General features: G+C 39.6%; 2 protein-coding genes across 3 annotated transcripts; one reads left to right on the forward strand and one right to left on the reverse strand.

The window, feature by feature from the left end:
• Window positions 1–3,921, forward strand: med9 (mediator complex subunit 9). Of its 2 annotated transcripts, none has more exons than XM_044182282.1 (2): window positions 1–155; window positions 3,423–3,921. In XM_044182282.1, the coding sequence occupies exons 1-2, from the start codon at window positions 112–114 to the stop codon at window positions 3,640–3,642; spliced, it is 264 nt and encodes an 87-aa protein (XP_044038217.1). In that variant the 5' UTR covers window positions 1–111; the 3' UTR covers window positions 3,643–3,921. The 2 variants fall into 2 exon arrangements, with proteins under 2 accessions (XP_044038217.1, XP_044038216.1); XM_044182281.1 differs by lacking the exon at window positions 1–155 and adding an exon at window positions 3,065–3,224.
• Window positions 3,922–4,509: 588 nt separating this feature from the next.
• On the reverse strand, window positions 4,510–5,965 carry LOC122869355 (dexamethasone-induced Ras-related protein 1-like). The gene is made up of 2 exons (XM_044182280.1): window positions 5,578–5,965; window positions 4,510–5,453 (listed from the first exon to the last, which is right to left on the reverse strand). The coding sequence occupies exons 1-2, from the start codon at window positions 5,846–5,848 to the stop codon at window positions 4,930–4,932; spliced, it is 795 nt and encodes a 264-aa protein (XP_044038215.1). The 5' UTR covers window positions 5,849–5,965; the 3' UTR covers window positions 4,510–4,929.
• Window positions 5,966–23,554: the final 17,589 nt, after the last annotated feature.

A 23,554-nucleotide genomic window follows, 5' to 3' on the forward strand; every position in this document is an offset into this window, starting at 1 on the left:
CAGGTGAGGAAGTGCGATGTGTGTGTGGTGTTGTGGAGCCTGGCGTGTCTGTGACAATACAAGGAAAAACTATTTTCTTCCTTCTTCCACCTATTGTTGCTGAGATGAGAGATGGGTATGAGAACTGCAGGAACACCAGGGAGTGTGAATAGAAGGTGTGTGTTGACTGAATGTAAATTCATAAAGATTCAAGATCATGTTGACGTTCTCTCATTTGAAACAGCTTTTGGATACTATTAGGTAATAATTGATTTTTTGCTTTGTACATGATTTGACCCATTTTGAAGTCCAAATCTTTAAATCTTAGTGATTTTAATTTGATAAAAAATGGTTTTGTTTACAATTCTTATGGCTCATTTTTGAAGGATGAAGATTGGATTAGTGTTTGTTTGTGTTTCCCCTCCCTTCTTCCACACTGTAGGTCATATATGGGAGAATAAAGGAACAGTATAAGGTGTATAACAAAGTTTGATTTAGAAAATCTTTGACTTTATATAATATTACAATTGATTTTGATATTAACACACATATAATCATTAAATGAACTATATGTCTCAAAGTGTGGATAACGTGGATCAATATCACAAGATCAACAGCATCACATTTACTTATCTATCTGAGCAATAATAAGGTTTTGTTATTTTTTTCTTTTCTTTTTTTCATTTGTGAAATAGTTTGCTTGCTAATTAGCTTTCCTTCCAAAGGATCAAAGAGACAACACAGTAAATGAGATATCAGTGATTCTGATCAACATGACAGTGAGTTAACAAGCTTCTTCCTGTCTTGTGGCCAATTCCCCAGCTGTAAATGGGTCAAAGTAACCAGAATGTATCAGGATGAAACAAATATCACAATGAAAACTTTATCTTAACCTAATCTTACCTAGACAGGAAATGTTACTACCTTTACTATTGCCACACACATCATTTTACTCTATGACACAGCTGTTATGGTCTAATATCAGTCCAACTACAGTAACAATGTGCATGTTAAGCCAGTCGAATATGTTAAATTGTTTGTGTGGGATGAGATTGTTGGGTCACGAAATGGCCCACTTTTCAGAACACATAAATGTGAGGTGGCAGAGCATTCCCCTTGACCTAAATGGTAAAACACTCTGGCTGCATAATGCCCTACAAACTCAAATCTGGGACACACATGCTGAACTCTAAGTTTTAGCAGTATGTAACGCTCAAAGTCATACTGGAAATTAGCGTCTGATAAGTTCATCAACACTACCCCTCAAAGGAGGCATGACCAAAGAAAATGTTCAATAAGCCTCACATCTAAGCGTGAAGTTAAGTCTCACTAAAACTGCTCTTAATTAGGTCTTCACTGGCTGTGTCAGGCAGTGACACTCTGATGTGGTGGCTAATGAGAATTTGTCCCTGCACTGTTGACCAGGTGTGGGTAATGTGTGTGTGTGTGGGGGGGGGGATTAAGTGCTGAATCTATCCTCTAATGAAAACATATAGCAGTGAAAATATATAGGTCAGTGAGGTTTAGAAGAGAAAAACAAATCACTTAAAAGAAAAGACCATATACAATTCCAACAGCTACAGCAAAGACCAGCATAAGACAACCCTGCTACTGCATGTGGTTTTGTGGTTTTAAAAGACAATACACCTCTGATACTTCACAGAATGTAATCTGTGATGTTGTTCATTATTGGTGCTTACATAATCCCTCCATTTGCAGGAAGACGATAAGAAACTCAATAAATACTACACATTGACATTACCAATATTAACTCACTCTGACTTATCAGTAGTCTAACACTAATTGAGCCTGTTGTGAAATAAGTGAAGTTGCCAGGCTAATGAGGCATACAACTGGCCTGATATCACAGGAATATGGGTCAATGGAGGGGGAGAAAAAGACCGGGGTAGGTTTTCATATGCAGAGCTCTGTGTATCTCATGCCTATGCCTATACACGGTAGACCGCTAACACAAGTGATGCTTACCCCTGTCCGTATTTTGTTTGATAAAAGTCTTCCCTTTTATCCCGTATCATTAATCTAATGTCAGCACGAAGCAGCCATGTGCAGACAAGGAAGAGAGATGGATACCCAGATAGAAATGCATGACCTGAATACAACTCTTCACTGATCCATAGAATAGACATGTACTATGACTGATTGCAGTCATTAGACCATATGTTTGCCCATCATGCACACTAATGTTTACACAGTTTGCCATGTTTCACTCTACATGCACACGTGTCGTGTCACACTTGTAGACATAGGAGATTGAATTTAGGTATAGGTGCTTAAGGTTGCTAGGTGGCATGTGAAGCAATTATTCCAGGCCATCGCAGGTTAGGTTTGTTTATCTGTGGCCTATTTCGGGGGAAATATAGGCTATCAGGAGTTTCACTCAAAAGAGAACCCATTTGGGCAACAGTCTTCAATCAACAGCAGGATAACTAAAACCTAACTAAACTGGGCAGACATTAATATTAGGCCTCTCAAAAATATATTTTTATGACACAATGGACCCCTTGAAAAAAACAGAAAATCTTTGTCCTCTGGTGCCCCGTCAGAATATATTGTGATTAGATGTGACTTTTGAATCCTATAAGGGGGTAAAACTTGAGGCACTATATTGTCATCATTCCACGTATTTTTGGGTGTGTGAAAGAAGTGAAATATAGTGTAAGAGTGAAATCCTCTCAGTTTAGCCTATCTGAGAACCTCCTGGCATCACCATATTTGGGCACAGCTTTACAGTAATATAAATTAGAATAAAGAACCCAGCACTTCTGTTTCTTTAATATTTTTTGATGACCCAGCACCCAAATCATTTAAAAAAAGAATAAGGCTGTAGCATGTTGTGTCATAACTTACTAAACTATTTTATCTGCTTTATTTGTTAAAATATTTACGTATGCATATAAGAACTTGGGGCCATTTGGTTTTTCGATACACTTTGAAACAGTTAAAGCTAAAGTAGCCTATTTGAAGCAGTGCCATTCAAAGCTTTCAAGTATTTGTGCCAAATGAAAACGTAATTCCACCTTGGTATTTTGGAGGTGATAAGTGACTTTTTCAGTGTAGTCTACAAGTTCAAAATGTGTTTTTATGGCGTGACGTCATCATGTGAGGCATGACGTAAACATTCTGCGCCGCGAAGCAGGGATCGTAATGGCGGTGGCTCAACCAAAGCAAGAGACAGAGAGCGACGATTGCTCTTTGCTGCCTTTAGTTCATGATATTATCAAATGGTAAGACTACCGGCAGGTTCATGTGTGTTATATGTGTATTCACGACTCTGTGGAAACCTCTTCACCTGTCGTAAACTATCGTTTTGGTGGAGTTGCTAAGCTTGTTGTTAGCTAAAGCTATGCTAGCTAGAAAACGTAAGTCCAAAATAACATAACGTCAAAATAACGTTTTCCCTTATTCATCTCACTCTCTTTAAGCATGGACAAGGACAGTCAGGATGTCCACCAAGAACTGGCCAAGCTGAAGGCAAAGATCCAGGAAGCTCGGGAGCAGATATCCAACATGCCCGGGATAGACAGCAGTCCGCTGGAGCAGCAGCAGCAGCTGGACACGCTGCGCGAGCAGGTCCGCACCAAGAACCAGCTGCTGCAGAAATACAAAAGTCTGTGCATGTTTGACGTGCCAAAAGCATCATGAAACTGAAGACTGGATTAATGCATTGACTGGAGGAAGCTCACAGACCGTCGAGGTACGGGAAGGACTTCTTCTTCTTCGTCCTCAGCCATGGAGCAGATAAATGTGGGATTCAAGAATACGGGATGGACGTTTAAATGAACAGTTGCATCCTGTTTTATACAGTCTACGGTTGCATCGCATTGCAAGATGTTTCTGAACGTCACACAATGTGTATAATTTTCTTATCTTGTTTCCTATTTCCTATATTCCTATTTTGTAATAAAATGAAATGATTAAGAACTGATTGGCTCAAAGCCTTTTTTAAATGAGCCTAGTACTCATTAATTAAGCATATTTTTGCCACAATTAAGCTGCTATCAGTATGCAAAGCAATCATTCAGTCAGAGACTGAAGCACACTGATTGATTTGCAGCCTTTAATTGTGCAAACAGTCTAACGTTTCAACACTACTGTGTCTTCATCAGAGTCAAAATTAATGACGAGATCATTCATTTTGTTTGATTTCAGACTTTAAGAGGGAATTTAGGATTATTCGGGATCCAATGATTTAATAGTGGAATGTATGGACATCCACATTTAGCCAAATAGCTGGTTGCACAGGGCTGAAAGAATAATTCTGTGTGAAAGTGCTTGAAACAGTGTGGGGACCCTAAACAGTTGTCCCTAATGGACCCTCGGTTCAGTATGCTGCAGTTTTAACATAGTTGACTGCCTGTGTATGAAGTGACAGGATGAGCTATCGGGCAACGACGTATTTTAGCAAATGGAGGACATTTTCTACTAGAGGGAAATGTGCAGAACAGTGTGCAGTGTTTAATGTAACTTCATTGTGTTTTACTTGAAAGGAAAGAGCAGAGGAAGACTGACTATAAAAGTAAAGTAGTTTTATTTTCTCTTATGCAAAAGTTGACGTGGACACAATAAATACACATTCAGATTTGAATTTGTTCATAATGCAACAAACATTCAAGTTCCACCAAGTCTGGGAAAAAAAGCTAAATGTAAACATTTTTTTCTCAAGTGCCTTTCTGGGCAAGCTAATGTAGAGGCAGATTTTACAGCATTTTCAGAGCATCTACTGCATCACTACACAGGGGTTAGGCCTATGAGCTGAGCCACTCGTGCCCCGTGTGTCTCAGCACAGCCTGGGTCACAATGTGTCACTGTCGCCTCAGAGACTGACGTCTACAGTATTTGGGCTTATGTGTCCTGTATGCAGAACGGCTGGCCTCCGCTTCAGCTCTGGAAAGTCACAGAAAGTCTCTTTCACACAGACAAAGAAAAGTGTCAGCATATGACGCAGCCTTTCTCTTTGGTCTGGCTGCCTCCTACAGCTTTCTCCTTTATGTACATCAAGTCACTGTGCACGCTGGGTCTCCGCGCAAACGGCGCCACAATCCCATATGCGTTCCCATCTTTGCACTTCTTGTTTCTGAAGGACTTTCTGTGAAGAACCTCGCAATACTGAAGGGAAACTTTGCAGTGTCGATCGGGGCTCATTTCGTTTGGCAGCTTGGCCATGTTAAAGAGAGTCTGAAACATTTGGTCTACGTTGGTGTTCTTCTTTGCTGAGATTTCAAAGTAAGCGCAGTGCTCGTCTCCACCAACCAGCTGCTCGATCTCGTCCTCCTGCACCTCGCGATAAAAGTCCCTGTCACACTTGTTACCGCAGATGACCAGTGGGACGTCCACGTTCTCCTTGGTTTTGTTTCGCAGGCAGGACTTGGTCTCATAAATCTGGCGCTTCAGGCGCTGCACCTCCTGGAAGGAGTCTCTGTTGTCGAGGCTAAATACTAAGATGAACACATCACCTGGAAAACACAAGAGAAGACAGGTTCAATGCAAAATAATAATAAAAACATTTTAGCAGTAGCCAATGAACTCTGCAAACAACAGCACGCTATGAGCTTGAAGTGGTTTTAAAGCTCAGCTCACCGGTAAGAATTGAAAGCCTCCTCATTGCAGGGAAGGGATGATTTCCAGATGTGTCCAAAATGTCCAGCTGGTAAACGTCTCCCCTGATGCTGTACAATTTCCTATGAAAGTCTTCAATAGTGGGCGTGTACTGGTCGTCAAACCTCTCGTTCAGAAACCGAGAGATGATGGCTGTCTTCCCAACTTTAGTGGAGCCCAGAATCACCATCCTGTGGCAGTTCTTGGCCGGTATGTCGAACTCATTCTCGGATGGTGACATTTTCTTAATCATACTTGCAGCAGCAGGTCGATGGCGGTGTAGCAAGAGATGGTTTAAAATCCTTTCAGCGATGTGAGGGGTCTAACCTCTCTCTCTCTGTGTGTCTCTCTGAATCCAGAGGAGAGCAGGCTGGGAATTTATGGGGGATGTTTGCCGCGCCTCCCCAATGCGTCATGCGTCACGCTACAGATTGGGGAGCTGGAGCAAGACCCAGAGAAATTACATTGTTACTATGGCTGTTTTTGTGCGTCAGCCCTGTCCACCCCTCATGAACAGAAAACGGGAAAGATATGAGCTTGTTTTCAGATTGTAATAATTGTTCAAATATTTTCACGAGTAACTACCAAAAATGAACTGTCTTTGAAATGGCGATAATGTCATAAAATGACAGACACAGTATGCACACAATTGCTTGTAGTGTGTGCATCATATTAAACCAAACAGTTTTAATGCATTAATGCATACACTATATCACGTTAACATCTTATGTGCATGCACCTAAGCAGCCTTGACGGTGTTTTATTTATTTATTTTTCGTTGTAGAAGTACATGCAACAGTCAAATTACTTGCGAACATCCGCTCATCTGTTTCCTCATTCGCCAGTAATTCGTCGACAGACTTTCCCTCAGGGTAAAGCAGCTGGAATATGTGAGGTTTGGAGGATGGAGGGGGCGCACAAAGAGCATGTTAAAGGGGGAAAAGTGCTTTTTGCTCTTATAATCCTCATACTGCCAGTATATTTTCCAGCATGCACGACTCTACGTGTCAGCCTAGTAAGACGCTGTATAACCTTAGCTGAAGGTTGATATATGTATTTATCATACCTTCTGTAGCAGTTTCATTATGTACATATATTGTATTCATTTTTTTAAATGCTTTTATGTCCTCTTATCAATTTTATTTGTAATTGTCCTCTGTCCATTTTACTGGGTTTTAATCAAATTTACTTTACTGGTTTTATTATTTCATTAATTTCTCTGGTGCATTAATCTCAAATAGTTTTACTGTTTATGTTTGTCTCTTTATCATCTTTAAGCACTTTGAAATGTCCTAAGGTGCTATACAGATAGTTTTATTTGATTGAATATCAAATACTGACCATTATAGGCTACTCTAGGTCACAGTCCTCATCAGTAGTCACAGGACAGCTGAGAGTCTCATAGAATTTCCTAATAGCAAGTAAATTACATTTTCGTTTATTTAAGGTAAAAAGTTTCATTAGGATTAAAATCTATTTTTCAAGAGCAACTGCCAAAAGGGCAGCATTAAAACATTGTTACAACAATAAATACAATACAAATAACACAAACAGGCTATGACAACTGTCACATGCTATTAGAATGAAAACAAACTTAAGATGAATAAACAGGCAAAATGTCAGATCATCATGAATGCAAGCAACAATGTCACAATGAGAGGAAAAAAACAGAAACCTACAACTGAAGAACAGCTGGCGTAACTTGTGCCTGGAAGCCATCCAATCCAATTTGTATCGACTTTCTCCTATGTGTTAATTGAAGTACCCAACAGATTGTCTAAAGATAGAGCCCACTGGTTGTGACTCAAACTCTACTCATCCACTTTTCCACCTTAACCACTTATCACCTTTGACTTATCTTCTCACCTGTGAATCAGTGTAGAAAGAGAAGAAGAGAAATTTACTCCTAAAAGCGAAAGTCTTGTCAATGTCAGCATTTATTACTTCTGTAACTTTGCCCTTGTCATTCGATAAGCTATATGAGTTTCATTTTACTTCCTGCATTTGCTGTTGTTTTATCATTCCTGTGCTTTGTTTTTATGTGTACAATAACAGTTTAAAAACATGTAAACAGATAATATATACATAACATCCATCACATGTCCATTTAAAGGGCAGATAAAGAGCATAAGCCAAACCACACAATTATGAAACATTCTGGAAAGGCTATTATGATCATAAAACTGCATCTCATTTTGAGATAATTCTCAGGACATTTTTTTCATTTAATTTCTGTCCTGTGCTATTTAATTGCCATTTTGACAGCAGCTGGTACTTGATTGCTGTCAGTGTGTCAGGATTCGCTGAGTTTACAAACTTGCATCATCACTGGATTAAGTTGAAGCAAGACAGCTGTCGGCAAGGTTCAGAAGGTTGACATTTCAATTATTCATTGCTCCCTGTGTCTCTACTTACCTCGTTCCCTATATGCTCTGACTATGCTTGGAATAAAAAAATAATCATATTTCATGCAACATTCACAACAGGTCTAAGACAAACTTGGTCATAAGCCTTGGTATTTACCTTGATTTCATGTGAAACCTAAAACTTGCCAGCACTGATGACCTTTTTTAGCCCTCTGTGGGGCATTGGGGATGAAATCAGATAGGTGTACTTAAGCCTGGTTGTTCAAGGCTTGAGCGATGGGTTTGTGCAACACGGGTGGAGTGGACCAGTGCTACACCCTTGACTATTGGTCAGTAATTAAGCCAGTGTGTTCCCAACGATGTATATAACAGTACACGTGCAGAATGGCTTGTTCAGCAAGGCACTGCCATAGTGCTGCCTGCACAAAAACATAATGGAGGGAATACCATGTATATGCCCAGAGAGGTTATATAATGAATAATGCAGAAAAATATCCAAAAATCAGCTTCATAAAAAATGAAATGGCTGATTAGATTAGATTAAAATGGACATTTGACAAACGATTCCATTTCTTAGTAACAGCTGACATAGAACAGGTCATGGCAAGAACGTCGGCAGAGTTTCTTTATTTGTTTGGTCAGAGAAAGGGAAACAGCAACATTTTCACTCTGAAGTCTCTTGAATCTCAATGACAAATACACAGACCCTGGCTGCTCACCTGAGAACCAGCTCAGGGTCAGTCCTAGAAACACAAACGTACTGTACAGTATAATGTGACTCTTGTCTTTAGTCTTGAACCGCTTTTGTGTCCCAGCCTGTTTGCAGTCTGTTCTGTTACATAGCTGGACCTCGACACATGCACTGTCCTGGCAACGTGGCCCTCAAGCAGAGTAAACACACCAGCTGCAGCCCACAGAGGCCATGGCCAATCATACGCATTAGACTAATTTCCTTCTCAGCCATGTTTGCCTTCATCAATGAGTAAAGAGGACAGAGGGCAAAAAAAAGATGCCACGGTCCTCTGTGAGGACACAGCGCTTCACAGCTGATGTGAAAAAAAAAAGAGTTTTTTGATTTGGTGAAGTGATTGAATCAGTGGCAAAACAGTAGAAGAAACACGGTGACTGATAGCAGTGACATATTCGGTAGATTGAGACCTAGCTGCAGATTCAAATTTCAATTTTTAATGATACCATAGATGGTCACAAAGTAGTTGATGCACATCCCTATGTTCTATCAGGTGCGTTGGCAAAAAACAGACATAGACTTCATCTGATTCAGCAGGTGTGGCTCCCAGAATGAGCTATTTTTGTGTCCATGTGATCTGTTTGCATGCCCCAGTTTGCTTGCAACTAACTAAATACAAAAATGTAATAAAGGAAACTTTAGCACCCTGGTTCAAACCAAATACAAAACACTATATGTGTAATAAAGAGATGTCTGGCCTGCTAGTCTAGTCAGCTGTGTATATTGGAACAACCAAGAAAAGAACATTCTAAGAAGTTAAATTTTTTATGTGCCATGGGTGGATAATCTTTTTTTTTTCTCTGCAGCATCGCTACCGTTCAGTTTAATTTAGTGAGATAAAACCTGCCCACTATGGAGAGATCAAACTGGATGAATTCAGTCTTCCTGGTGCAGGAGAGGCCACTTGATCTTGTATGCTGAGGCAAGGAGGGGTCATTCTGTATTTACATGGCGTGACACGGGGCTGTTGCGTGTCAGGCCAGGCCATCGTGCAGAGAAACTGTTGAATGAAGCATGAGCCTGCGGTTTCCAATACAAAGGCTTCAGGTTTCGGAGCCAATTGGAGTTCTGGCCTCAGTTCAGGTTTAGAATGCCGACCACCTGTATGTTTTGATAAACCAACAATCTGTCAACTGTGTTATTATCTGTGACATGCAACCTGATGTCACATGCATGAAAACCTGCATGACGTACAACATAAGGTTGTAAATATGTGAAGCAAAACATCACTCTGTATGATTATAAGGTAGCCATGCACAAGTAGGGTGACACCTGTGTTTTTAGTACTTTATTGAGTATTTCTATATAGAACTCTTTTTAAGTGTTTTTAAATGTCTTTTTATATTGCCCTATGTTGCTTTTATGTTTTATGTAAAGCACTTTGAATTGCCTTGTTGTTGAAATGTGTTATACAAATTAACTTGACTTGCCTTGACTATTTTAGTATTTTATGTTCCTGACCTGAGAGAGTGTGTTGGGCACCAATTTCATTTCACTCTGAGGGAAACAGAACCAAAAAAGATCATGTTTGATCCATCAATGTAAGGAACTCTTATGAAGACAGAACAGGTTGTTAGAACTATCAGCAGTGTATCTTCAGATTTCCAGTTACGTGAGTTATCAGAAATGATTTGGCATTGGTTGATAACCTCACATACACCCAACAGACGGTGGTTCAGAGGGTTCTCCTTGTCTGACCTGGAATTCTTCTGAACTGGTGGTTATTTTCCTAATGGACTGACGAGCAGTGAACATACAGACAAACACATCTGATCACGTGGACCGGGAGACCTGAACTCACCTCACGGAAGGATGTCAATCAGATCAATATACATGCTCGCTTCATGAAACAACCGAAGGACAGGCTGATCTGCAAGACTATCAACCAGCATTCAAGCCTCCCCTCAGCTCTACGAAGCTTTATAGTGTGTTTCAGCTTATATGCAACTTTTGTTGATTTGGTTCACTCTCACCGCTCTCATCCAGATAGCTGTAGCAGGCACCTGCTCTCAGTGAAAAAAGCTCTGAGAAACTGACCGTGTACAACTCAGCACCAAATAGCAGACAGACAAAGTTACAAGCTACAAGTAGTGTAGCATTTAGTAGCTAAAGATTTGTCAGGTGGCCAGAAACATAACTCTAAATGAATGTCGATGTTGCTCTGTGTCTGCTGGATGTGTAAATAAGCAATTGTTTGCTAACACGTTCACCATATCAGCTTTATAAGGCCATAATACAGTATGTCAACATAGCTAGTTGTGTACCCAAGTGCCCCAAAATAAATTCATGCAGGTTTAATAACACTTCCTGGTTTAGTTGTAGCATGCACCAGTTACTTAATTGGGATGAGTTTCAAAATATCAAGTACTATCAAGTGCGAGTATTTCATTTCAAGACAACGAAGAGAATAACTAATACAAAACGATATGTCAGATAATAATATAATAATAATAATATTTTGTTTTATTATTATCCAGTCATAATGGAACTTAATTTAAAAAGGTTGTAACTTCATTAACCACTGTAACTTAAATTTGTTTTGTCTTTTTTTGTCAAATCTGCATATTCTTCTAAAATGCTTCAGAAAAACAAACAATCCTCAAATCATATGTATAAGGTGAAAAAAAAACCTCATTGACAAAATATGTAAAAATCCTTAATTAATCATTATGTTTGGTTGCTATTTGTACAGCTTTTAAAATGTTTTACATACAGAATATTATGTTGTATAAAGAAATTGTCCACTCAGGTTCATTATTCTGTGAACTGTGAACATGACAGTTCCTCCCAAACTTACTTACTTAAGTACATGTTATTTTAAGGTGGATATCCAGCCTGTTATTCAGAGCTGTATGTTATAGATGTAATTTGTGCCCTTGTGAGTCCGCAGACAAAGGAGCTCAGTGAAAAGCACTTTTGGAAAATTGGCCATAGGTGCTTTACCGTTTCCATGAGGCATTCTGCAGACTTGTATCAGAGGTAATGGTCGATTCCAAACCTGTATTACTTCACCACGCAGTGCAGTTGGCAAATGTGACTACCACTGAGTGATCTTATAAATGCTTAACCTTAGACGTCAGTGAGCTGCTGCCCTTTGCAGCACTGTTTACGTAACTCTAATAGCTTCACGTAGAGACAAAAAGGACAGGGAGGGAGGAAGAAAGGAAAGAGAGAAAGGTAGGTAAAGTCTTCGGCAAGGATTGATATATTTAATTTCACCTCACACACAAACACACGTACACACACCATTAATACCAAATAATAATAACCACAGTTGAACCACCCTCCAGGCAGTCGACAAATATTACATAAACTCCCCACCAGGTACCTGAGCTGGTGTATGAAACATCTAAGTTACCTGGGCTGTGTGTATACTGTATTAAACTATGACTCGAGACTCAAGTAATCTCAGCAAAAACTAGGACAGATGCAGTTTCTTTAAAGAATTCTTTGTATGAATAAAAATTTCAGCAAAGTCTAAGTGTGGTTCTGAAGTGCTGACTGCGATGACACCTAATTGACACCCAAAATGCTCTCCCTCTAACGCTGCAGCAGCTGATAGCAGGTCTCCAATCGTTGTGCGTCACGGCTGCATCACACAGTTCATCACGGTTTAATGCACACCTTGTCGTGATTAATCCTGCTAAAAGCCTACTCATTACCCACTGTATCCAACAGGCATTTTTTGAAGTCATACGATGAGTTTTTTAAGCAATTTTTATATTGACCCCAGGACAAATTTTGACAACATTATTGTCATAGCACTTTTTAAAATGTCACATTCAATCCCTTCATGAGAGAATATCTCTCCAGGTGCTGCGACTCAAATCAGCAAAGCAGGATTTCATAACAGAAGATGAGCCACAGTAAATCATATGCACACACATGGCCTGGACTGCCCATTTTCTACACTGGGTAACAGTAACAGTGTGACACATGGCCGGCACGGACATTCAACTGTTCGACTAATAAGGTATATATGCGTGCTCTTTTCAAGTAATTACATAGGCAGCATGGACAGGCATGCTTACTGCGCCAGTACAGTGGGTTCAAGTTGGACACATGATGGCCCTCTTAATAAACTCTGATCTGTGTGTGTGTGTGTGTGTGTGTCTTTGTACTGATCTGCTTTGAAAATGTCTGTCCTCTTTTGGAATTTGATCAGATATGTGAACAGGAAGCTATCACATGGATCACAAACCACGCACACACCCCACATACACGCTAATTTAAAAACAGTGAATGGCATTTATTTTCTAAGAAATGCCATTCACGGTGTTTTCACTCCATTATGATTGACTTATTTTGGTCAAATGAACAATCAGTAAAAGTCTTACATCACGGAAACTGCTTGAAAGGCTGCTCCTGAACTAGAACTAATCCTAGTGGATTGTGAGAGGTACTGTACATCAGCTTGATTTCTTAAGCCCCTTCAGGAGGTTTTGATCTGAGTGGGCTAATACAAAGCTGATGGGTACACAGTCTCAGGTAATTTTACCTTTATGTACTGCATGCCCCACTGTTTATGTAATTAGTATAACAAATTTATCCTGCAAGGTTACTGTGATGACAAGACTCTAAAATGATCAAAGATCTCTATAAAAAAACATGTAATGTATAAACTAATAAATAGTAAATTATTCAGGTCACTCAGTGCTGGTACAAGAGGCTTTTGTGCTTTCTTCATAGGTAGAGAGTGTTTTTTATATAGTTAATATGGAATATGGATGCAAGCATGCAAGTGCATATGTCCAAATAAAATTATCTTTCGATGTTTATAATTAAACCTTTCAATACCTTGAAGCCATTCATGCAGCAAAACTATGTAACATATGATCTGTCATATTTTATGTAGCTTGAAAGCAGCACATGTTAGTGTGTTAGTGTGTGTGTGTAAAACAAGAGTCAAATTCAAAATATGACTCTTTAAGAGTAAAACATGTGGTATTACATTAATCCTACTAATCTCACTAACACAAGAATCAAAAAGTTAAGTAAATAATTTTCTATTGGAGAGAAATTTTGACTGATATGTCACTTTCACAGGGTCAAAAAACACAACATTTAATTTGAATAGGAATCTGCTGTAAAATCAAGGTAATCAACCTTTATTTTCTCAAGAAATGCACCAACATTACTTCACCTACATCATTTAGCATTTTCACCTTTAAAGACTGTCAGTGGCTGATGATGGTGAGCAGAGAAGTACAGGCTAACAGGAACACCCTCAGCTCTCGGTTGCTAGCCAGCTAATTAGTCCACAGCGAAAAAAGCTTGTCTCCTGCTGTTCACAGCCAGACTCTTCACCTTTGTACCTCCCTTTGCACCACCAGCAGTGGAAGGTCTCTGGTGAGGTAATATTGCTTCCTTATCCGATTCATTCTTTTCCCCATCCAGCCACTAGGTTCTTGCCAAATGTCATTCAAAAAATCATTTCATGTTCATTCTTTTTGTGTGACCTGAGTCCCCCCAGTTCCAATGTTAAACTTAAACTTCAGTTGTTGTGTATAAAATCTCATATTTTCTATCAAGGATAACTGTCAAAGGTGCACAAGGTCCTAAAATACTCAAACTCCTTCAGCTGGAGCAACCTGTAGAGTCAATCATATGAGCTCCCTCTGTATTCTATTTTTAAAAGACACTACTGTTATTTTGTTTTCTTGTTTCTTGATCTAAAATGTCCAGATGATTTTATCACATTTCAAACAAAAAAACATTAAAATATCAACCATGAAAATATACAGTATATAAATGGTTATAATAAGACCACTTCCTTGCCAGCATGACCGCCTTTCCTTCCACACAACGTGCATCGTGTATGCACCGAGTAGCTTCCAAGTACAGGGCACACAGTGAACTGCACATGGCAGCTTAATTATATTTTGCCCAGCAGTCTCTTGGTTACTACCTGGCCCCAATTTTGCTGTGTCAATTAGACTGTGGTAATGTCACAATTCAGAAACGTTAAATCATGCAGACACACAGGAATAATAAAGTTTTTGATGTCACTGAGTAGGGATGGTGAGGTAACATATTGTACTAGAGAATAAGGAGGGGGAACAGTTATCTATTTATAGTAAGGTGCTAATGACTAAACTAAGAACAGCTGTGCAGAAAGATGGCAATGGGTCATGTGAGTAATGGCAGATACCTGAGGGGGTAGGAGACAGCACAGGTGTAACCATAACAGATACTGTAATTTAGAGATCAAGTTCAAGTTTCAAGTTTAGTTTAGTGTCATTCCTCTCCTTACAGGTTATGCAAAAAACAAGAATGAAACATAGTGCCCCTGGGGCCATAGTGCAATACATAAAACCAGAAAATAAATCAATGAAAACAAGCATAGGATAAAAGGACATGAAAACAGTAAATTAAAATGCAGCAATGCAGATAACATTATTGTGGAATATTAACCATGTAAATAATTAAGGTCTTGAAATAGATTTTGACACAGGTCCTCTCTGGAAAGACAGGACTTCACCACCTTTGCTTGTCTTTTGGTTGACATTGTGCTTTAGTTTACATACTGTATGCCCAAACAAATACACATATTTCCTCTTACCTGTAGTGCTCTTTATCCATCTAGATTGTTTTGGTGTGAATTGCCGGGTTTTGAAGACATCGGCCATATAGATGTCTGCCTTTTTTGATGTTGTGAGCAGTTTCATGTGGGAACTATCAGTAAAAAGAAAATAGTTCCCACATGAAACTGCTCACAGAAAAATATGGATTTTTGATTTTGGGGTAAACTGTCCCTTTAACAATGGCTCTGTTCTATTCAAGCATCCCAGTAAGTCATGACAATGTGACAGTGAGCCAGCATGCACAATACCAGGATTCAAACTGAAGCAGCTAAATAGAATTCAGCCATCATTAATTTTATTTTACACCTGAGGTTTTGTTACTGGCACATGTCAAAATGTCTTCTGTGAAAAAGGCTTATGCTATCTGGCAGCAGACAAAAGTGGAGACTTGGTAGATCAGAACATAGTTACACAAACACTGTTGCAAAAGTTATTAGAGATTTTTAATTTTCAGTTTTTGAAATGCTTGATGTTGATCTCCTATTCTATTACCCACCTAATGATCCCTGCTTTTTTCTTCCAAATTAAAATGATTCTTCGACCAGTTACCCAACCAATACATTTTACAACCAAAAACAATTCTTCAGAAACAGACCCTGCAACCCTGATTCCAAAATGTGTAGTGAATGAATTAAAGCTTGTATGTAAAGAACAGAAAAGTAGAGATCAATCACTGAGAGGGCTGACTGAAGTGTTCTTATATGCCCTCAGCATCATTTAGAAAATAGAAAGACAAGCTGTTAATGTCACAGATATGCCAGGCCTCACCAGCCAGTAATCACCCGCACCTGCTCCCAATTACACTCCTGCTCCCCATTAGTTCCAATCACAGCCAGTACAAAAGCACACCACTCACCTCAGTCAGTGTCTGACCTCGTTTGAATTTAGGACTCTCTATGTCACGCAGTATTTTACCTAGTTCCCTCATCGCCAGCGTTTCCCTTGTCTGTCTCCAATGATCTCCCTCCTCCTACAGACTTTCCTCTCTCCATATCCTCTATCTCAGGCTATCATTCAATAAAGAACATTCTGGTCCATCTCGGTGTCCCCTGCCTGTCTGTGTACGAAACAGTTAATGGGTGGGCAGACATGATGGGAATAGGCTATCTATTGTGGTTTATGTTGTAAAAGTCGCAACTATGATCACATTAACTTTATTATCTTTATTTATTACCAGGGGGGACTGAGTACAAAGGACATTTTCAGGTCACAGTTCACAGAGTATAACAATTACATAGGCTACTGTTTCTACGACATAGCCTGTCAGGGTGAAGGCAGGAAAACCTTAATAGTTGTGAGTGCACATAAATAACAGTTTTTATTGATTAGATAAGTGATATGTTGCACTGCAATTGAGGATTCCATTCAGCTTGGCACAGTAACCCTGTGGACTAGTTAATTTAAAAGCTGTTTGTTTCACCTACTGATATTTTGCACCAAATACCAGCAGGTCAGACTAATGTTGGGTGCAGGATGCTAAAGGTAGGGGAGGATAAGAGTGAGCGGTGGTAAGCTAAGTGATAAGAAGACAAGGTCATCTCTGCTTGTCTGCCCTTCTACTGGCATACTTCACTCAGTGTGCTGATAAATGCAAGGACAACTCACTGGAAACACCAATGAGTGCACACATCAAGGCATATTTAGGGAGGAAGATGGAGGGATTGCAGTGAGAGTATGTGTGCTTGAATGGGTTAGGAGGTGTGGGAGGTCAACATTTCAACGTGGAAATTACCAAAATAGAATTTCCTCTCATGTTCCTGTTGCTAAATGTGGCAGGCGGTAATGTCTGACGGTTCTTGGACCATGTGACAAGATGAGGGAACACAAGGCCATATATCCTACAGTCTATGTGTCACTGCCTAACTGGAACTTTTGGGTCCCAAACAGTCATTACCAACAGCGGGAGCACACAGTGAGCTGACTAAATGGCAGGCTGGGTCAATACTGGCTGGCTGTTAGCCTAGCCACTGCACCAAACTAATTATGTATAATTGTTCTTAGTTGCTCTGAGTGCATTAGTAGTGCATCAGAGTCCACCATCTCTTGGGATGAACCTCAGGGAGCAACTGATCTTCGGTAATGTGAGTATGGACGCAGAGGTGAACAGGTGCAAACACATACAGCAGATGTACATAACACATGCACACATGCCCATACAGATCTGTATAAACTTATTCACACATGCAAATACTGAACCTCAGCGCACTCTCTTACCTGAGCTCTCACCTGAACCCACAAGCTCGCTCTGCGTAATGGCAGCTTTTGTGTTCAGACTTCCTTCATATCATAATTTGACCAACCATGTTTATGCAGCGTGATAGTGATCAACATCACAGATGAACAACCCTGCGCACCCAGTGTTTCTCTGACCTCAGGGAACCTGGCTACTTAAGCCTTATTAAGTACAAAGTGTACTGGTGTGTATCGGACTACATTGTGTATCACCTGGAAATACCTTGCTGTTGCTGCCAAGAGGATTTAATTGCTTGGGGAAATAAAAATAAAGTTCTTGCTAGTGAAAAGTTGCAGGGATCAATTAAACCAGTGTTTCTCAACCATTTTAGTTTCCAAAGTTCTCATGACCCCAGCAAATTATAAACATTGTAAGGACAGGAATACAACAACAACTTTAAAAAAAAATGTAGTAAGAACACAGCATAAAGTAAACATCTTGAGAAGAAACAATGACATACAGACATATGCAGTGTGGTGTGGCCATTGACAATAGTGAGGAGCTGAATACCTTGGAGGCAGTATGGGCGACTTTTTGCAAAAACATGTGTTATCTTCATGTTTACAAGTACGTGACGTATTCAATAACTCTAAAGTGGCCACTTATTTCACTGAGCAGATTTCCTGAGGTCAGTATCTCTTTGAGCGCCCGGGTCAACAATCACAGTGGGTGATTGAATGCCGGACTACAAAAAAATATACACATGGGTCCTCGATTTTCACTGGCACACTCAGTAACACTATAGTAATCAGAAAGTGACTATTGTAAGCCACTATCATTTTGCATCTTGTAGAAGACTTGTGTTTCTCTCAAAGCCACTCATACACTCTCATACAGATATTATATATATATATATATACACACAACTCACCAAGAATGATCCTTACCGTTAACCTTTTAATTTTTTTTATCCTTACTGTTGACCTGTTTATATTTTTGGCATTGTGCATCTTTTGTATGTATTTGCACCTTATTGATATTTATATTTTATATTTGCAATCTATATACAGTACCTGCACTCCTCCTACTTTGTACTGCAACTGCTGCACAACAGTTACCTGCAGGATAAATATCTTATTTTATCTTAAGCACACATATTCTTGCTACCTTCACAATTTTCATCTCAGTTGTGAAATAGAAGTTATATAGCCCACAGAATAACTAGTTTAGTTTGTTGCTAATTAGCACTAAGGTGACCTTCTGAACAAGACTATCACTTACAATACACAGCGTCAATCTGCTTGCTTTGCAGAACATCTATAGAACTTGTCAAAGTAATTTGTTAAATATTTAATCTGAGAGAAAGAAGTTATTTTTTAATGTTGTTTTCTTGTGGAAAAAAACTACTTAGAGAATCACTCACTGAGCTCCACTCCCTATTTTTTAAATTGGGATGTTCTTACATGGAAAATATATTTCTCAAGAAAAACGTTTTCACACCATATGTTCTGCAAAGTTACATGATCTTCACCCTTCGTTACAAACACACTGGATACAGACAGTGGCAGGCAGCCAGGTGATGTAAGACAGATGGTGAATTTTGAATAATCCAATGTTCCCTCACTGCATTGAGTGTGGCCCCCTTGTTGACACATTTACATGCAGTATGTATGCATGGTCATATGGTTGATTTTATGGTTAAGAGCTATTAGTATGTACAGCAAAAATGGACAGGAGCCTAAATGCATATGGCAAAGAATTGGCCTCCCACAGTCACTCTGGAGCCTGCTCCCAAATTTAATGGCTTAATAACATCTGTCAGTCCTCTTATAATATGGCAGATGTTGTAATCGAACTCGAGAAGAGGTGGCAGGAGCTACATTCAGCATTTTACAGTGGCAACAGTTGGTTTGTGTTGCTTAGTAACATCGGGAAAAGAATATTTGTGGATTAGAAGGGAAATAGAGACAGTGACAGAGAGAAAGAGTGTGTTTGATGTTACACTTAAATGTGATTAGCGTGGCTAACGGATTTCCTTGGAGCCTTTGAAGATCAAAATATACATCTAAAACATTTATTAGTGACCAGGTGAAAAGAAGATTACATAACTATTCAAGAACAGCCGCTAATGCTGCATTATACTACAAAATTGAATAGCACTCCCAGTGAGCATGATGAAAACATTTTTATTTTTACTGTTGAGCTGCATAAGTCAATACTCTTTGTTGGTGTGTGTGTTAATAATATCTCTTCTGGGAGTGTGGTTTAGTGTATGCATGCTTGTGTACGTACTGTACCCATTTATTCACAGTCTTGCAAGCATAAAAGATCAACGCACACTGCACTGTATATTACTGTATGTGTCCCTGGTAGCTTAGCTCTCATAGTTATAACAATTTGTTGTTCTGACCCTGAGTGGAAACTATTTGCAGGGACAGACTGGAATTGAAAACAGCCCTGGAAATGGCTTTTAACTGTCTCGCTCACTTACCCGTTACTCACTCTTAGCAGGCTACAGATTCTCCATCGGTCCGTCGTGTCGGGTGCTACAGCGGATTCCCCACTGAAGCTTCCCCACACATAGTAGCTAACCAAGCGAACAGCGAGTCAAGCCTCCCACACAATCTTTGCTTTATCAGTAAATCATTTAAACGTATCCCGTTGATGGTGTGGTCCTTTATAGGACGAAATCATTTGTCAGTGCCTTCCAAGGTTTAGGTTAAAATTAATACTTCATTAAGGTTAGGGGAGCTTTGTTGTCATAGTTACAGGAATAACCTTAACCTGGTTAAGGTTAGGGAACAATCATGGTCATGCAAAAAAAACAAAAACAATGGTAGGATGATAGGTCTCCCATGTTGAAGTTTAATGTTTTGTTGAGCCATCCCTGACCTTTGTCGCTCTATAATACCATTACCTGACTTCCTCCTTTGCCTCCTTCATTGTAGAGAGCTTTGTCACTTGAACGTAATGGAGCATTTGCAGCAAGGATTGATGCTGTCATTCTTCTGGGGAGGACAGTCTAATTTTTTGGGTGGGGGTATGTATTCAGAGTTAAAGTCAGTATTGTGAGAAAAATGGCATAGTTTTGAGAGTGACGTCAAAATTTAGACTCTATATTTTCTGTCAAAACAGAAATTTGGTTGAAAGTACACACCAGAATTTCTTTTCTTAATGTGCAAGCCATCTATTAGAGAATTTTTTTCTTTCAGAGGTTCTAATTTTGTCCCGTTTACATCATGAACTGATGCTCACCGTCCAAGCTATTTATATGGGCAAGAACACAACATTTTGGAGTTGTTATTAACATTAACAAGGACTAAGTAGGATAATGCAGTGGCTGGAACATACGCAGGAAGAGAATAGCCCTGAACACAGAGTTTCAGGCACGACAGGAGGAGCAGCTGGGAGGGAGGGCCGTTATCCAAGACATGTACTCTCTCAGTACAGCAAGAGACAAGGACACACTTGCCCTCATATAGACCTCCACTGGTATATTTGTTATTGTTGGACCCAATGACCCATAACAACTGCCTATAGAAAAGTGAGAAAAGTGTAAGAGGATTACTAGTGGTTGTCTGCACATTCTAGATTAAAGCCAGAAACGTTATGTGTACCACGCTACATTACAAAAGCTTGATAAGTGCAGAAAGAATGTTTGCCTCAGCTGCTAACAGCTGGCTGGATTTACTCATATCATTTAACATGAACCCTATATTCCAATAAAAACAGAACAGAAGCAGAAGTTTAATTTTAGTGCACTGTATATCTGTGAGATGCTTGCATGTGTCTGTCAAAGTTGAAGAGAAGTGTGAAGAGACAAACTTTAACTCCCTTTATGCATGAACAGCTGTGAATCAGCACTCATAAGGAATCTCTTTTCATAGCAAATGCAAAAGAGAGAAAGATCCAATGCAAATTACCTTAGTCACCTTGGCCATAACACTCTGTTCTTTCAATAGGATGCAGAATAAAGTATAGAAAGATGCGGACAAATGAGAAAAGTGCTGACTTTCATAAGCTTGTATCACAAGACCTTCATGTTAAGGCCATCGCAGTCAAAGCACAATTAAAAAGGGTAAGAGGAGAGGACGCCCAGATCTGTCTCATTAACATACACACACACACACACACACACAAACACACTGGACAAGCTGTTCTCTCTCCTCCTGACTCAGTAGGCCAAACACAGCCTGACCTGTGTGTGTGTGTGTGTGTGTGTGTGCACATCTTTACACCTTGCTGATTCCTGTTTCCAAACGAGTATTTTTTTTCCCTCTTGTGTCTCCCTATCAGAACAGCTGAGCCCCCCCACACACAGACACACACACACAACATACACATACTGTTCATGCTTGCATTTAGCACAGGAAGAATCTCATGTTCCATTATTTAGACAAAAAGGAAAAATCTGATCTCACCACTTAGGACACCCACCTCCCCAGACAGCACAGTCAGATCTCTTTTAATCCCCGTCAGTAATATGCAAGGACAGGTAACGTTGTTTCTGTCATTCCCATTAGGGAGAGGAAGAGAGTTTGATGGAACAGATAATAAAACCTTACGTGTATGTATGAGAACATGCTATTCCTCTGCTGCAGTGTCGGACGCATTGGCTAATCCTGTTGAAGTGTAGATGAGTTAGTGGTGGGTCGCGTGGAATAGAAAAACAGCTCATTTCAGAAAATGCACAGGCATTGTTCCTCGCACAGCCGGCCTTCGTGTTACATATATCAAAAAAATTATATCTTATGGTCATTGTCTGAGCACCCTTGCTTGGACGACTCCCGTATTCAAACTTGGTCTTCATTCAACTACACACCTGTAAAGTTTTGTGACTGCTTGCACAGTTGTGATGCTATCGCGTTGACAAAATCTGTCCACAGACAGACAGACAAATATATAAACACCCAGCAAAGTACTCAAAACTGCTTCTGTGGTAGTTCCCGCTACAGTAGGTGTTTCCAGGATTACATTTTGCCATGATGACGCACACACACACACATAGAGAGACTCACAAGGTGAAAACAATAATAGCCACAGTATCGCGGCTGGTAAATATTCCAGGTGGTCCAGGTGGTGGTTACCTCATCATACAGTTGGTAGTTTTAATACATATTTATGAGCCTCCCTCATGTTAAATGCAAACTCTTGAAGGTAAACCCCCTGAATTTGATTTCTAACATCTAATAGTGCCCTTATATTCCAAAGGTCACAACCTGCTCACTGTTTCTATTTTGAAAACTCAGCACAGATCAAATTGAGACTCATAACATTGAGCTGGGGATCTGGGAGCACTACAGGAATCAGGGAGTATAACTTTAATCTGTTGCAGCCAACAAACACATGTAATGAAGTAAAACGTTCATGTATCTGAAATGCAGTGGAGTATATAAAGTCCAATAAAACAGAAATACTAGAGTTAAGTAAAACAAGTCCAAGACAAGTATAGAACTTGTGTAAACAGAAGTGAGTTCTTCCCTTCTCTGGTAAATAAATTTACTACACAGATCTAAATCACATCCCTTACATAATCATGGAATTGGTACTGAAATATTTAAACACTTCTTTTTCTTTGAAGAAGTTTCTCTCGTTATATCTTGATTAGACCATGTGGACATGATATACTTTGCTGTAACATCAAGTTTAAAATGATTTTCTCCAGTACACCAAATGTTTTCAGCTATCTTGCCTCCATCGCCGTCCTGAAGGAGATGTGCGAGGTGATTTTGATGGTCTGGCATTGAAGTTCATAATGGTCTGCACCTGTGTGTGCTTTCTCAAAGTATTCAGTTGTCGAGTCAAAGTGTGCCTCTAAATCAAATTCTGCCAATGAAAGAGTAGAGCTGACCCTGCTTACAATGACAACTCAGAGCAGACAGTTAGCACGCAGTCACAGAAAATCAGTTACCAAAGGATCAGAACAAATGACGTGTTTCTCTAACTGTGGCCAGTTTCTCTGTACGCATGGGTGACAAGAAGTGGGGAGTTGTGCTGATTATTTTATGAACAATCAGCACATCTGATCGACTGAGACTGCATTGAAACTAATACCTCAAACTGGCTGATGGTTGTTGGTTCAAATCCC

Source organism: Siniperca chuatsi, linkage group LG21 (assembly GCF_020085105.1).
Source record: "Siniperca chuatsi isolate FFG_IHB_CAS linkage group LG21, ASM2008510v1, whole genome shotgun sequence".
Classification (NCBI taxonomy): domain Eukaryota; kingdom Metazoa; phylum Chordata; class Actinopteri; order Centrarchiformes; family Sinipercidae; genus Siniperca; species Siniperca chuatsi.

Bases quoted from the DNA above. Each gene is read 5' to 3' on its own strand.
- med9 (XM_044182281.1), top strand. From the start codon at position 3,145: ATGGCGGTGGCTCAACCAAAGCAAGAGACAGAGAGCGACGATTGCTCT. The intron at 3,225-3,422 runs GTAAGACTACCG...ACTCTCTTTAAG, and splicing joins GTTCATGATATTATCAAATG to CATGGACAAGGACAGTCAGG.
- LOC122869355 (XM_044182280.1), bottom strand. From the start codon at position 5,848: ATGATTAAGAAAATGTCACCATCCGAGAATGAGTTCGACATACCGGCC. The intron at 5,454-5,577 runs GTGAGCTGAGCT...TGTGTTTTCCAG, and splicing joins GAGGCTTTCAATTCTTACCG to GTGATGTGTTCATCTTAGTA.